At 44.1% G+C, this 12,656-nt stretch overlaps 1 protein-coding gene across 2 annotated transcripts in view; it reads right to left on the bottom strand.

Moving 5' to 3' along the window:
- Ints9 (integrator complex subunit 9) overlaps nt 1–12,656 on the bottom strand; it is an 89,791-nt gene that overhangs the window by 21,233 nt on the left and 55,902 nt on the right. For both annotated transcript variants that reach the window (NM_001253731.1, NM_153414.5), the window contains exons 7-9: nt 11,237–11,357; nt 10,478–10,612; nt 1,962–2,073 (exon numbers count right to left, since the gene is read on the bottom strand). In NM_001253731.1, the coding sequence (NP_001240660.1) occupies nt 1,962–2,073; nt 10,478–10,612; nt 11,237–11,357 (368 nt within the window). The remainder of the gene's footprint in view (nt 1–1,961; nt 2,074–10,477; nt 10,613–11,236; nt 11,358–12,656) is intronic.

Raw genomic sequence — 12,656 nt, 5'->3', positions numbered from 1 at the left:
CATACTTAGTAGCCAGGCTCAAGGGATTTCAAAGGACAGTGCCTTCCATGCAAAATGAAGCCGGACACATCTTCCTGGAGCCAGAGTAATACCACTTAAAGTTGCTGGGAGGTGAAGGTCAGCCCTCAGCTCGGCTTGGGTAGCTAGCTCAGACTTAATGTTTTATGCCCCCTGCCCCACTGAGTTTATATGTGGCAGCCAGCTGGCCAGTATGGTGACGTTCTGAAGCAGGCACATGAGGAGGGGGTTAGGTCGTTTAGATTAGGTCATGGAGGCAGAGACCCCATGATGAGAATAGTGCCTCTGTAAGAAGAGGAATGGAAACATATGTCCTTTGTTCCACTCGAAGATGCAGGAAAAGAGTGGCTACCTGGGTCTCAGAGTTCCCAGTCTCGGGACTGTGAGACAAATGCTCACTGCCTAAGCCACTGTTAGTCCAAAGAAAACTCCAATTTTCCAAACTCCAAAACGCATATACCCAGAAATGAGCTCAGCTTGGACTATAGCAAGATTTCTGGTGGTTAGATAAAAGCCAGCATTCCTCAGAAACGTGTGAAGCAGGTTCCCATCTACCTCAGAGTCATTTCTTTTACTTTGGCAGAAGGGTCATATGACTACCCATGGCGCCTATTAGCATGTCAAAGCTCATGCAGGCCTCCACATTCCCTCAGTATCACAAGTACCTGTTAGACATTTCAGAGTCTGCCCTAGCTCCTAGCCCTTCTTAAATTCCAGCCAGATACACATTCTTCTTATAACCCTGCTATTGATATATATTTCTCTCTCTCTCTCTCTCTCTCTCTCTCTCTCTCTCTCTCTCTCTCTCTCTCTCTCTCTCTCTCTCTCTCCCTCTCTCTCTTTCTCTCTCTCTCTCTCTCTCTCTAACTCTCTCTCTCTCTCTCTCTCTCCTCCCTCTCTCCCTCCCTCTCTCCCTCCCTCCTCCCTCCCTCCCTCCCTCCCTCCCTCCCTCCCTCCCTCCCTCCCCTCCTACCCCCAATACACTCTTGGGCTCTGTTCTGTTCTGCTCCTGACTCTCTTACTATATTTTCTCTATTCTATCTCCTGCTATTTTCTCTCATATCTACAATAAAACTTTCCCTTAACCAAACCAAGGGGCAGTAATGTGATTAGTTTATACACCAATGATAATATTTTGTTATCAAATAGCAGCCTGCACATACAAAGACAGCAGCCATCCTTCTTTCTTTCTTTCTTTTTTTTTTTTAAGATTTATTTATTTATTATATGTAAGTACACTGTAGCTGTTTTCAGACACACCAGAAGAGGGCATCAGATCTCATTACAGATGGTTGTGAGCCACCATGTGGTTGTTGGGATTTGAACTCAGGACCTTTGGAAAAGCAGTCAGTGTTCTTAACCTCTGAGCCATCTCTCCAGCCTCCATCCTACTTTCTTAAAATAAGGACAGGATTGTGAGATTTCACTGCCCATCTAGTCTATAAGACAATAAATGTCTTCCAGGCAGAAAACATCCTAGAGGGCTCTCAATTGAAATTTTCCCAAAAGAAGAAAAATAAAAGCAACCAAATGTTAGTGGGAACAATTCTGTGTTTCCATCTTTACACTGCTATGAATTTCAAGTGTGAGTCATTTCTGAGCTAGTATTTGCAAAGCAGAGTGAGGGGGTGTGACTCTTCTGCTGTTACCTGTGAGCACACATCGGCCAAGCCCACCACAGTGAGGGGTCAACCAACACGGCCTGTGAGAGAACGCTCAGTATCTCTTCTAGGAACTGCTAACAAGTCCGCTGTGGGTCTGTACAACTCCTAGCCTACCTTTAGATTGACATTCCTTGAGAACCACTCCTGTGGACAACAATTCATTCTGAGGAAGAAACGAAGGGGTGGAAAGAAATGGGAGCAGGGAGGCTTCAAAGAGATACCAGAAGGCAGGACTCAAATGAGAAATGTACCCAAGTCCAACACTGAGTGGCCCCTTACCGAGGTTGCTGCAGAACTCGCCCACCATGCCGTCCGGGTTTGCAGTAGGGATCTGTGTCAGCCCTGTGAGAATCAGAACGTCACTGTTTTTGAGAGAAGCTTGGTCCATGGGCTAAAAGACAAAAGAAAGCTCTAATCAGAACTTATGAACCATGCAGGGACCAGAGCAAATGCTGCTCTTGCTGTGTCTAGTCCAGCAGCAAGCTCTCCCACAGGGAGTAACAGTCCTGCCATGACTGGCTGCCCACACCATATCCAGCTTCACAGAACTGGACATTTAAGATCACTCTTTCCCTATCTACACGTGTTTTTCAATCACAACTAAGGCTTCCTATGTCTACAGTGCTGCCCTCTTCAGAATGCCACGCACATGCATTCTACATGGTTTTAAACTTCAATATGGAGCAACCTAGAGAGTGCGCAGGACAAAGCTGCTGAGCTTGCTTCCACAGTTTCTGGTTTGTTTCAAGGTAGAGCCTGAGAATCTGCATTTCCAGCAAGTTCCCAGGGAATGCTCCTGCTGCTTGCCTGGGAATCACATGTGAACTGAGTAGCTGCGTTCTCAGAATAACTGTGAAGCACAGGAGAAAAGCACATGCGATGGGTAGACAGGCAGGGTGAGTTGCCTGTATCAAGGGTAGAAGAACCAGAAGGAACACCGGGTTAGAAACTTAGTCCTCTTCCCAATTCCACAACTAGCCTCATAACTTTGAGCCCAGTTCCCTATGAGATGGGACAGTCCTGACCTACTTCCCACCTCCTTTAGTTATGTTTTGTGAATCTTGGGAGCTCACACGCTCTCTCTGCTTGTAAATTGTGAACCCCACTGGCACACGACAATGAGTTCTTTAAGATGTTGGATTTGAACTGTGATTATTTCCAGAGCACTTAAAAACATTCTGCATAAACTAGGATTTGGTTGGAAGCAAAGTTGCAAGAACTGAGAGGCCAAAGAGTCCACAAATGTTTTCATCTTGTCCCGGAAAGCCCTGAGCCACATGCTTCACGAAAAAGTCTCATTCTACCTTTCCATGCCACAGTCTACTCCCCAGCAAAGAAAGAACACCCAAACAGAGCAGCCTAGCAAAGCTTCAAATCTACACTGCCACCTTTGAGTATCCGTACTCTTAAAAGATTCTGCTTTAACACTGAGTATGGAAATATGCAGGCACTGGCTTCACTATTTTGTTAAGTAACAAAGTGTGGTCCTGTTATAAACTTCTTTTACGGGGCACAGAGGGTTCAGTGTGTTACAGGCAGTGTGTGACTGGCTTCTTTCCTCTCCTCAGATATTCAGTAATATGTCTAGCAGCCCTTTCCCTTCCTGGGCAGAACGTCTCAGGTCCATACTTATGTTTCCACACTGTTTCCACAAAAGGAAGGAAGTGTGTGCTGGTTGGGGCACAACGGTTTTTATGGTAGCTATGCAATAAGCCTTGGACTGTTTCCTGTGTATACAGAAGGAAACTGAACTGGGGACAAAGGGGACCCGGCAGTGCAGTAAGTGGCATATTTGGCTTAAGACAGCAACCGTTTTATATATACATTAGACTTCTCTGAGATGAGGTAGACTTCACAGGACCCCAAAATTCCCTGAAAAGGCGTATGTGATTCTGCGTGCCTTTGCAGATTTAACTGGTGGTCAGAAAGGGCCATGACCCCTAAAAGTGTAAGAATGACTGATCCAGAAGAAAACACAGTGGGGACAAACCTCTGAGCCTCACCCATCAACACCATCTTTTGAAAATGAACACCCACAAACAAATGCCAGGCAGTGCCCTGGTGTGAGGACCACTGAGCTGGAACCATTACAAGACACTTGGTGTTCCGGTTTACAGATGTTTGTAATTTCAGCCCTGAGCAGAGTTAGTCTCATTGACTCCCAGAGCTCCAGGACAGATATAGGCTATAAAGACTTTAGTGACACCTTCCAATGCCAGGCAATACTTCAAATGTCTGTCCTTCTCCAAGGCAATGCAGGCATTGCTGGTGTCAGCAGCATTTGAGGAGTGATAAAAACACAAACAAAAAACTTATCTTGCTCAGCTCAAGAATTAAAAGCACCTCACTGATGGCTACACAGATGGAGTAAACTAGTAAAAACTGACACGCAGCGGGCTGGGAAGAAGGTTCAGGGTTAGGAGCACCAGCTGCTCTCGCGGAGGACTGGAGTTCAGATGCCGTAACCTACACAATGACTCAAATCCTCCACAGCTCTGGCTCTAGGGGATCTGATACCCTCCTCTGACCTCTGCAGGTACCAGGCCTGCATGCAGTATCCCCTTTTATGCATATAAGTGCATAAAATAAAAACTAAAACAAACGTCTAAGGCTAGTGAGAACTGTCTTTACCTAATTTGTTCTCTAATAATTAACTTTAATTTTTTGTTGTTGTTTGTTTCTTTGTTTGTTTGTGACAGAGTTTCTCTGTGTAGCCCTGCTAGTCCTAGAACTCTCTCTGTAGTCCAGGCTGGCCTTGAACTCATGGAGATCTGCCTGCCTCTGCCTCCCCAATGCAGGGATCAAAGGCATACACTACTGCCACCTGGCTAACTTTAATTTTATAAGCACACACTCACTTATAAAATAACAGGTTTGACTGTGACATTTCCCTTCACATCTAGAATCCATGTTGATCAGATTCATTTCTCCTCTGCCCTTCACTCCTCCCTCTTCCGTCTCTTTGTCTTTCCATTTGACTTCTATGTTTTTGTGAGTACAAGTGCAGTGGTGTGTATGTACACACATGTGCACATGAAGTGTGCATGCCTGTGTGCCCATGTGCAGAATCCAGTAGTACAAAGAGAAAAGCATAACTGGGAAAGGGCTGACGAGGACAGAATGATGTCTATGAACAGGGTGGGCAATAAGAAGTCATCAGCCTGAAACAGGGATTTGCTTCTGGTCATAACAGTCCTTATAGCAGACAATGAAGGCCAAGAGGGCGGGGAGAATGCAGAACAAGGCCCCTAAGGTGAGGTACTGATTCCACTCTTAGATGTAAAACAGGATTCAGCCAGAAGCAAGCCAGTGTGCAGAAGACTGAGATCGACATACACAGGAGAAATGGCAGCCTGGTTGAGAGAAAGTGAAAAGAGTAGTCAGCAACAATACAGGGAAATCTCAAGGTCCTTTACAAAGGTTAAACGCCCTACAAATGAAATTCTTAAAGATTTATTGCCTAAAAAAGGAAGAAATACTTCCCCAACCATCAACTACAACTCTGCCCTCCAAAACCAATTCAAACCCCACACTTTGGTGCGCTCCCCCATTCCCTAGCCCTGGACTGTCAGTGGACTGCTGGTCTTATAGTGATACTGTCCTGCTGCACTGTGGAGGAAAGCTCTTCCCCTATCAGAACTCCTGTAAAGGGCACAGCCAGCATCTTTTCTTCCCTTGCCTCTTTAGACACTCGACTGCTAAGGGGCGGGGCTTAGGAACAGCTTTGACTCAAGGAGGAAATTAATATATAAACACACACAGGAATGCACTTAGGCAGCACACATTATTTTTGAGAGAAGGAAATACTCTGAGGAGAGACGGTGTCCACACAAATGAGACAAACAATGGAGAAAGACACAGAGGCCAGCCAGCTGTTATCCTCGCCAGGCTTCTGGGGGTGAGGGGTGGGACCCTGGTAACTGAGCCAGAGGCACCAAAGATTCAGGGACTTTGTACCTTAGCTTTCTTGTGGCCCTTGTTCCAATTATATGATGTTTAGCTTTCACTGTGGAACATCTACATCAAAGTACCAACAAACAGCAACAAGACTTTTGGGAAAATTCAGAGGAAGAAAATTGTCAACAATCTAAAATCAAACCAACCAACCAAGAGGCCACCTCAGACCTGAACAACAGTTTTCAGGGCTTTAAATTTATAATATTTCTCTTTAGATTTATGGGAGGAATACACATTTATAAGAGCATGAACGAGACAAAGATATAAACTCTGTCTAGGTGCTCGCAAGCCAGGAACTGATGAAGGGAACATGGCAGATACCCACATCATGTAACCCATTCAGTTAAACAACCACAGCCTTGTCAGGTGCAGCAAGATGGATGTGACTGGGAACAAACTGGGAAGAGTACATTAGGAAATTACCAGCTACAGAAATGCAGACGGCAAAGTACTGCATGTTCTCTTTCATGTGCCGAAAGAGAAAACAAGATAGATAAATAAATAATCCATACCCGCCCCTCACACACAAATCAAAGAGGACGGTGATTATAAGGCACTGGGGAGAGGAGGTGTTGGGGACGAAGGAACAATGGCTGGCTAGGATCAGTATGCACCGCACGCATGTGTGGAAACAGCATAGGGAAATACATTAGTATGTACAATTAATTGTGCTAACAGCAACAAAAACAAGAATTATTAAAAAAAAAAAAAGTCCTGCCTAACCCAAGTCTATCCAGACAGAATGACTAAAAACAAAACTGTAGTAACGTATCATTGGGTTATTTAAGGAACGAACAGTGTGGAGCACGCTATGACCTATTTAAGATGAACCACCAAGCACCACACACCAAAAATTTTTAACAGTTAAACAACAAATGAGAGTTTTTCAGATTTACGAAGACAAAATGGGTAAAGCAACGGAGTTAACTATAAGATACAGGGAAGGAGATAAAGGGCAGAATAAAGAACAAAAATTCATTAATAGTCTACAGGTCACATGATTATCTCAGACTCAGAGAAAGCATCAAAAATGAAGACTAGACGAGAAAGTGTTTGATAAATAGGTGTAAATCATAATGGATAGCATCTAAGAGACGGACAGCAAAAGCATCGTCTAAGGGACTGCAAAAACACACCCTTTAAAATCTGGCACATGACAAGGACTGCAGCTACCACCACTTGGTTAACATCCTACCATGGAAGGTGCATTGCAGTTGGAGGGCTAGGCATGGTGCCCGAGTGGCAGTGCCAGAAGAGCGAGCATTGCGAACACGTGCCCTTCCTTCTTGTTCAGGACGCTCTCTGCTAGGGTCCCAATTTTCTTCTCTCTTTCCAGCCATAGTTACACGAGATTGTTTTTCTTCCTTTCACAGTCTACTGGTAAATATTTTCCTGCAGATTGGTCTCTGGCCTCTGGCCTTTTATTTATATAATTAAAGAAAGTATGATGATTCTCTGGTTTGTTTCTAGACTTGCTGTCAACCCAGGTTCTGGCTGTATTTCTAGCTAATATGACATATGATAATGATAATCCATCATTATCAACAACTTACTTTCTTTCACCTTGCCAACTCTTTGTCAAATGCATTATCCTATTATCCTCAATGCTGTCCACACACAGAATACTTGACTTCATTTTTCCTTCTCTGAAGACAGTGGCCATCAATAAATGCTCTACATTTAAAACAATCATATTGAAGTCTGTATTTATCTATGAGCACATGTGTGCACTTGTGGCCTGGTGAGAGGACAACCTGTGGGTCCTAGGGACTGACCTCAGGGCATCAGGGTTGGCAAACAGGCACCGTTACCCACTGAGCCATCTTGCTTCTTAAACTAAAGCCACCTCTCCTCTCCTGCTGCCTCTTTCCCTGTGTTTACAGATCACTGCACCAACTTGTGTGGTGTTCCTTTGGTCACAGGGGCTCCAACCCGGCAGACCAGAGGACAGCAGACTTCCTCTGAAGTTTACCTTTAAACCTGCCATTATAGCATATACTTATCTATAAGTGATTCACAAACAGGTGTGTCTGTAACCCAATAAAACCTTTTCAGAATAAGTACTGGGCCAGATACAGCCCCAGAGCCACAGTTTATTGGCTTCTACTGTAGAACATCATGCTCTGTTCATACTAAAACTTCTTTTTTTTTTTTTTTTTTTTTCCGGAGCTGAGGACCGAACCCAGGGCCTTGGGCTTGCTAGGCAAGCGCTCTACCACTGAACTAAATCCCCAACCCCCATACTAAAACTTCTTTATCCCCACTTATTCAATACAAACCCAACAACATGGGTAAAGGAAACAAAATCCATTTTCCCCCTTTGTTACATATAGCACAGGATACAAACTAGAGATTAAAACCAGCTATTTAGGTGTGTTGCTCATTATTCTCGAGACTTTATTTTCCCTTTAAATTTATGGCCCTTGGAAGGACAATTTACTGGAAATTACGTCAACAGTACTGTAAAGGTTCTGATCTAAGCAGGACAAATCAGAGCGGCTGGCAGCCAAGTTACCCTTCTGTCTTTTAGGGCAGAATACATCAAGAATGAAAGCAGCTGCCAATAAAAAATTTTGATTCAATGAGGCAGACTGTGATGACACTGATGGGATTTTGATCTCAATAAGCGGGAAGGACCCAGAGTTCTGCTAGCTACAGGAAAACACGGACACTTGTCTTTTCCAGACCCTGAGATAAAGCTTGGTTGTAAAAGAATGTATGAGCCAGGGTAGTGGTACATTTGTAATGACAGTATTACAGTTTTCAAGGCTATCCCTAGCTATATCCAAGCTTAGAGCCAACCTGGGATACATGTCCTGCCCCCACAGAAAATATGAATAAAAACGGCAGATTGGCAGTAGCACTTGGTGTTTCAAACGGAACACAGAGTTCTTTTACCTATTTGAAAATAGAGTATGCTAGCCAGCTTGAGTTAGCCATCTTGTAAGGTGTTGTGTATATGTATGTGTACACATATAAACAAATATGTTTAAATTATACATTTATCTGCCACAAATACAGCAAATACTTGTACGACACGGGAACTTTCTGTGTGAAGTATGGCAAGCATTAATCCCACGAGGGGACAGAGCGCAGGGATAAGGATTCCTATGTACCCAAGGAAAGCAATTTTGTGACAGAATGAGGAGGCTGTGGTATGGACCAAAGCAACCGTCAGGGAAGGGGCAGAACTACGAAGGAAGCAGAGGGTCCAGGTTCCAGGTCTAAGGCAGAAGGGTCTGTGATCCATGTCGAAGCTTCACCTTCTGTTTTATTATGAAGACAGCAACATCTTAAGGTTATGGTCATAAAGTAACACATTTCAAAGATAAAATGCTACAAGGACATCCACAAGTTATCTATATGTTCAGCCACTGGCTACCTAATCTCAACCACTCTTCTTTTACAAATTCAAAAGGGCCAGGGTTTATAAAATAAAGGGTAAGTTCTCTACAAAAACCCACGGATTAACTATTATATTTCTAACAATATATACATGTACATATATACATACACATACATACATACATATATCTATATCTTATTGTCAAATGTAACTGTACTGCATGATTAACTTAACCCTCCTAATAGCAACCCTTGCACATCAGAATACAATGGGAAGTGGTTGTAAGTTATTGTATGCCCTTAAGCCGAGCACTTGGGAGGCAGAGGTGGGTCAGTTCCTCAGTTGGAAGCCAGTCTAGTCTAGACAGTGAGTTCCAGGCCAGCCAAGCAGATCTACAGGGTAAGACCCCATTTGAATAAAAGAAAACAAAACATACAGTAGGCAGGGGCCTGGGAAGTGGCTCCTATAGCATAAGCATGAAGATCTGAGTTCAGATCCCTAGTACCCATTTAAAAAGCTGAGTCCGACGACACATGCCTGTAACCTATCTGAGCTGGGGTGGAGACAGGTGGATCCTTGAATCTCACTGGCTAGTCAGTCAAGCAAAACTGGTGTCCTTCAAGTTCATGAGAGACCACACCTCAAGGAATCAGGGTACAGATGGATCACACAAAGACACCTGGCCTCGACCCTTCTCTTTATACATATGTACACATATGCCCACGCTAAAAGTGTATACACACACACACACACACACACACAAGAATGAATAAAAGATCCAATCAGAACTCATTCTGATCTACTAAGGCATGTGTGACCTGCCCCTGCCCCTGCCCCTTCCCTGGCTGTGCAGTACCTTGCAGCAACAAGGGCTTTCTCTGCTCTTCAACAATGCCCTGCCTGTCCAGCTCCAGGGACTCCATGAGCCATCTCTCTAGGCTTTGCCTCACATCTTAACTTGGCTCTTTAATCACGGCTTCAAGTGGACTGTCCAATCCAAACTATCTCTACTCCCCTACAACTAAAGCTGCTGTGCTGTCCTCAGGATTTCTACCTCAGTCTAAGCCACACCACTCATTTATCTACTCATCTTTGTCCCGGTCACGCTCAACTGAAGACAAGGCTTACCAGCAGAGACCTTGCCTAGTGCTGACTCAATCCTGATGCTGAGATCAGGGCCTGATACCTGCGCTCAGTATGTATTCAGCAGTTAGTATGTGCTGAGAGGATCAACGATTTCTGTGTCGGGCATCAGGCCAGAGTCTTGGAAGGACCGGGAATCATCACCCTAGAGGTAACCTTGAGCGCCACAGAGCTCCTTCTGAAGAAAGAAGACCCTAAACACGGTCCAACGCACTCGCCTAGACTATCTAAGATCTAGAGTGTCATAGGAGATGAGGACGGTTTGAAAACTGTTCCCAGTACAGCACTAGAGACCTGCTGAATTTGAATTAAATATCTATAGGTTGCTGGTGGTTAAAAGATAACTTACCTGAGGGTGTGTGGTAAGCAAGGAGGATCCAGAGACGTAAGATACTTTCTCATAATGTGACTGGATAATCCAGTTGGAGCTTCCAAGGGCATAGCCAGAGCTCAGAGGGGTCACCTGGACAGCACCAAACAGCTCCTAAAAGAACCACACAGAGAACATGCAGCTGGTGGCAAGCTAAGTGGGCTTAAAGGGGAAAGCAACACAACTGTCCTTATTTAAAGCAAACTGGAAACAGACAGAATGATGGTGGCTGTGCTGTAACAGAAGCAGTCTGCGGTCTGCCACCTCAGCTCCTTCCACGCTCAGGGGAAGGCATTAAAAGGCAAGTTAGGAAACAGTCAAGACTCAAAGACCAGTTTTCCCTTTCCACCTTAGGTTAGGTTCCAGTTCGGAGTGGCCTCAGCTGCAGGTCAACAGCAGCAGGAATTCTTATCATCAGATCAGCTCTCAAGTCCCCCTTGGTAAACCACTTCTCTGTTTCTGATTGCCATTGCCTCAGATGGGAAAACTTATGTCTGGTTTCTCAGGAGACAGGATGGAGCAGCTGCCTTTCTCCAGACTCACCAGATAACCAACCGAGTTCTGGGGGCCCAGGGAATGGGGGCGATGAATGAGTACCACGGAAAAGTCTGGAGGGTGGAGAATCTGCCTGCATTCTTCCTGGCGCTCACACAAAGGAGACAGGGTGGCTTGGAAAGAGTGCTACGAGAATCCCCCAGGGACTCAATACAAACGGACAGCACTCATGGGAACACTCACGATTTTCTGGGAATATCCCACCAGCTGGATTTTACTGAGGGCCGAGTTCACCTCCTGCATCGTGTAGCATCTTCTCCAGGTTGACACTTCCACTGCATCCTTGAGGGGAGAAGGCAGCAGCCTGCAAACACAGCACAATGCCAATCACTAGGTGAGCATGCCATCACTTAATAGACATTGCTAGCAATATGACCATTTTCCTTAAGTTGGGCAATTTATTGCCATAGGACTATTCAGGGATTCTTTAATAATCATTATTTATATAAGGCCAGTATTGTTGTCTCTTTCTGCTTCTAATAATTTGAGTTCTTGCTTTTTTTTTTTTTTTTTTTTGTCAATCCAAGATTGTCAATTTTATTAATAAAAAAAAATGTGCAGTGAGTGGCTCAGAGTGTAATAGCACTTGCTGAACAAGCTTGATAACCTGAGTTCAATCCTGAAATCTACGTAAAAAGCTGGAAGGGGTGGTAGGCATGCGTAATCCCAGGACTCTTACTGTGAGAAGGGAAAGGAGACAGGAGAACGGGCAGGAAGCTCCCAGCCAGCTAGCCTGGAGTGTGGAGCATAGTAGTAGAAAAACAGGAGACCCTTGACTTCTAAAAGTTGTCCTCTGACCACTTGGGCACCATACCATGCACACACCCACACTTTCAGATGTGAAAATACACACACACACACATTTTAAACTTCTTTGATTTTGTTGTTTTTCCTATTATGTTTTTATTTCCATTTTATTTATCCAGCATGTAGTTATGATTTTTAAAATCTATACTGATAATCCCCACAGTCCAGTCATTCACCTTGGCTTGTTTGTTTCCTTTTTTGGCTTTTCAAGACAGGGTTTTCTGTGTAGTCCTGGCTGTCCAAGAACTCAGAGACCCACCTTCCCCTGCCTCTCACGTGTGGGATTAAAGGTGTGGCCACCACTGCCTGGCTTCACATTTATTTTTATTACTGATAAACTGTATCTTCCAATTTAATTTTTGCTGTTTGTCTTATCTCGTCTTTCCATTACTGCTTTCTTCTGGGCTAATTTCTGATGTAGCTTTTAAATTTCTTTTCCATCATTTTTAAAGTTATTTTATTAATAGTGTTTGAAGGTTTTCCATATTGCAAGAACAAAACAGGAACAATAGACCTTGCAGGTTAAGGTTTCTGTTTGCAGCTAAGACAGTTAAGAGTAAGTTCCCTTTGTCCTGTGCAGGTTGAAATTTCTGTTTGTAGTTAAAGAGTAAGTTCCTGTGTCAAGTCCCTGCAAGTTAAGGTTTCTATCTGTAATTAAGAGTAAGTTCCTGTTTCTTAGATCTAGGTAAACTACAAAACATGTTTTTCACCCCTCACTAACCTTGGGACCCCATTCCCGCGATTCCCTTCCCTTTGTTCCTTCCCAGTTCCTTCCCTTCCATTGTACCTTTCTAAC

The sequence above is a fragment of the Mus musculus genome, chromosome 14 (assembly GCF_000001635.26).
Source record: "Mus musculus strain C57BL/6J chromosome 14, GRCm38.p6 C57BL/6J".
NCBI lineage: Eukaryota > Metazoa > Chordata > Mammalia > Rodentia > Muridae > Mus > Mus musculus.
The sequence above is the reverse complement of the archived record's forward strand: the minus strand, read 5'-3'. Positions and strand labels throughout refer to the sequence as shown.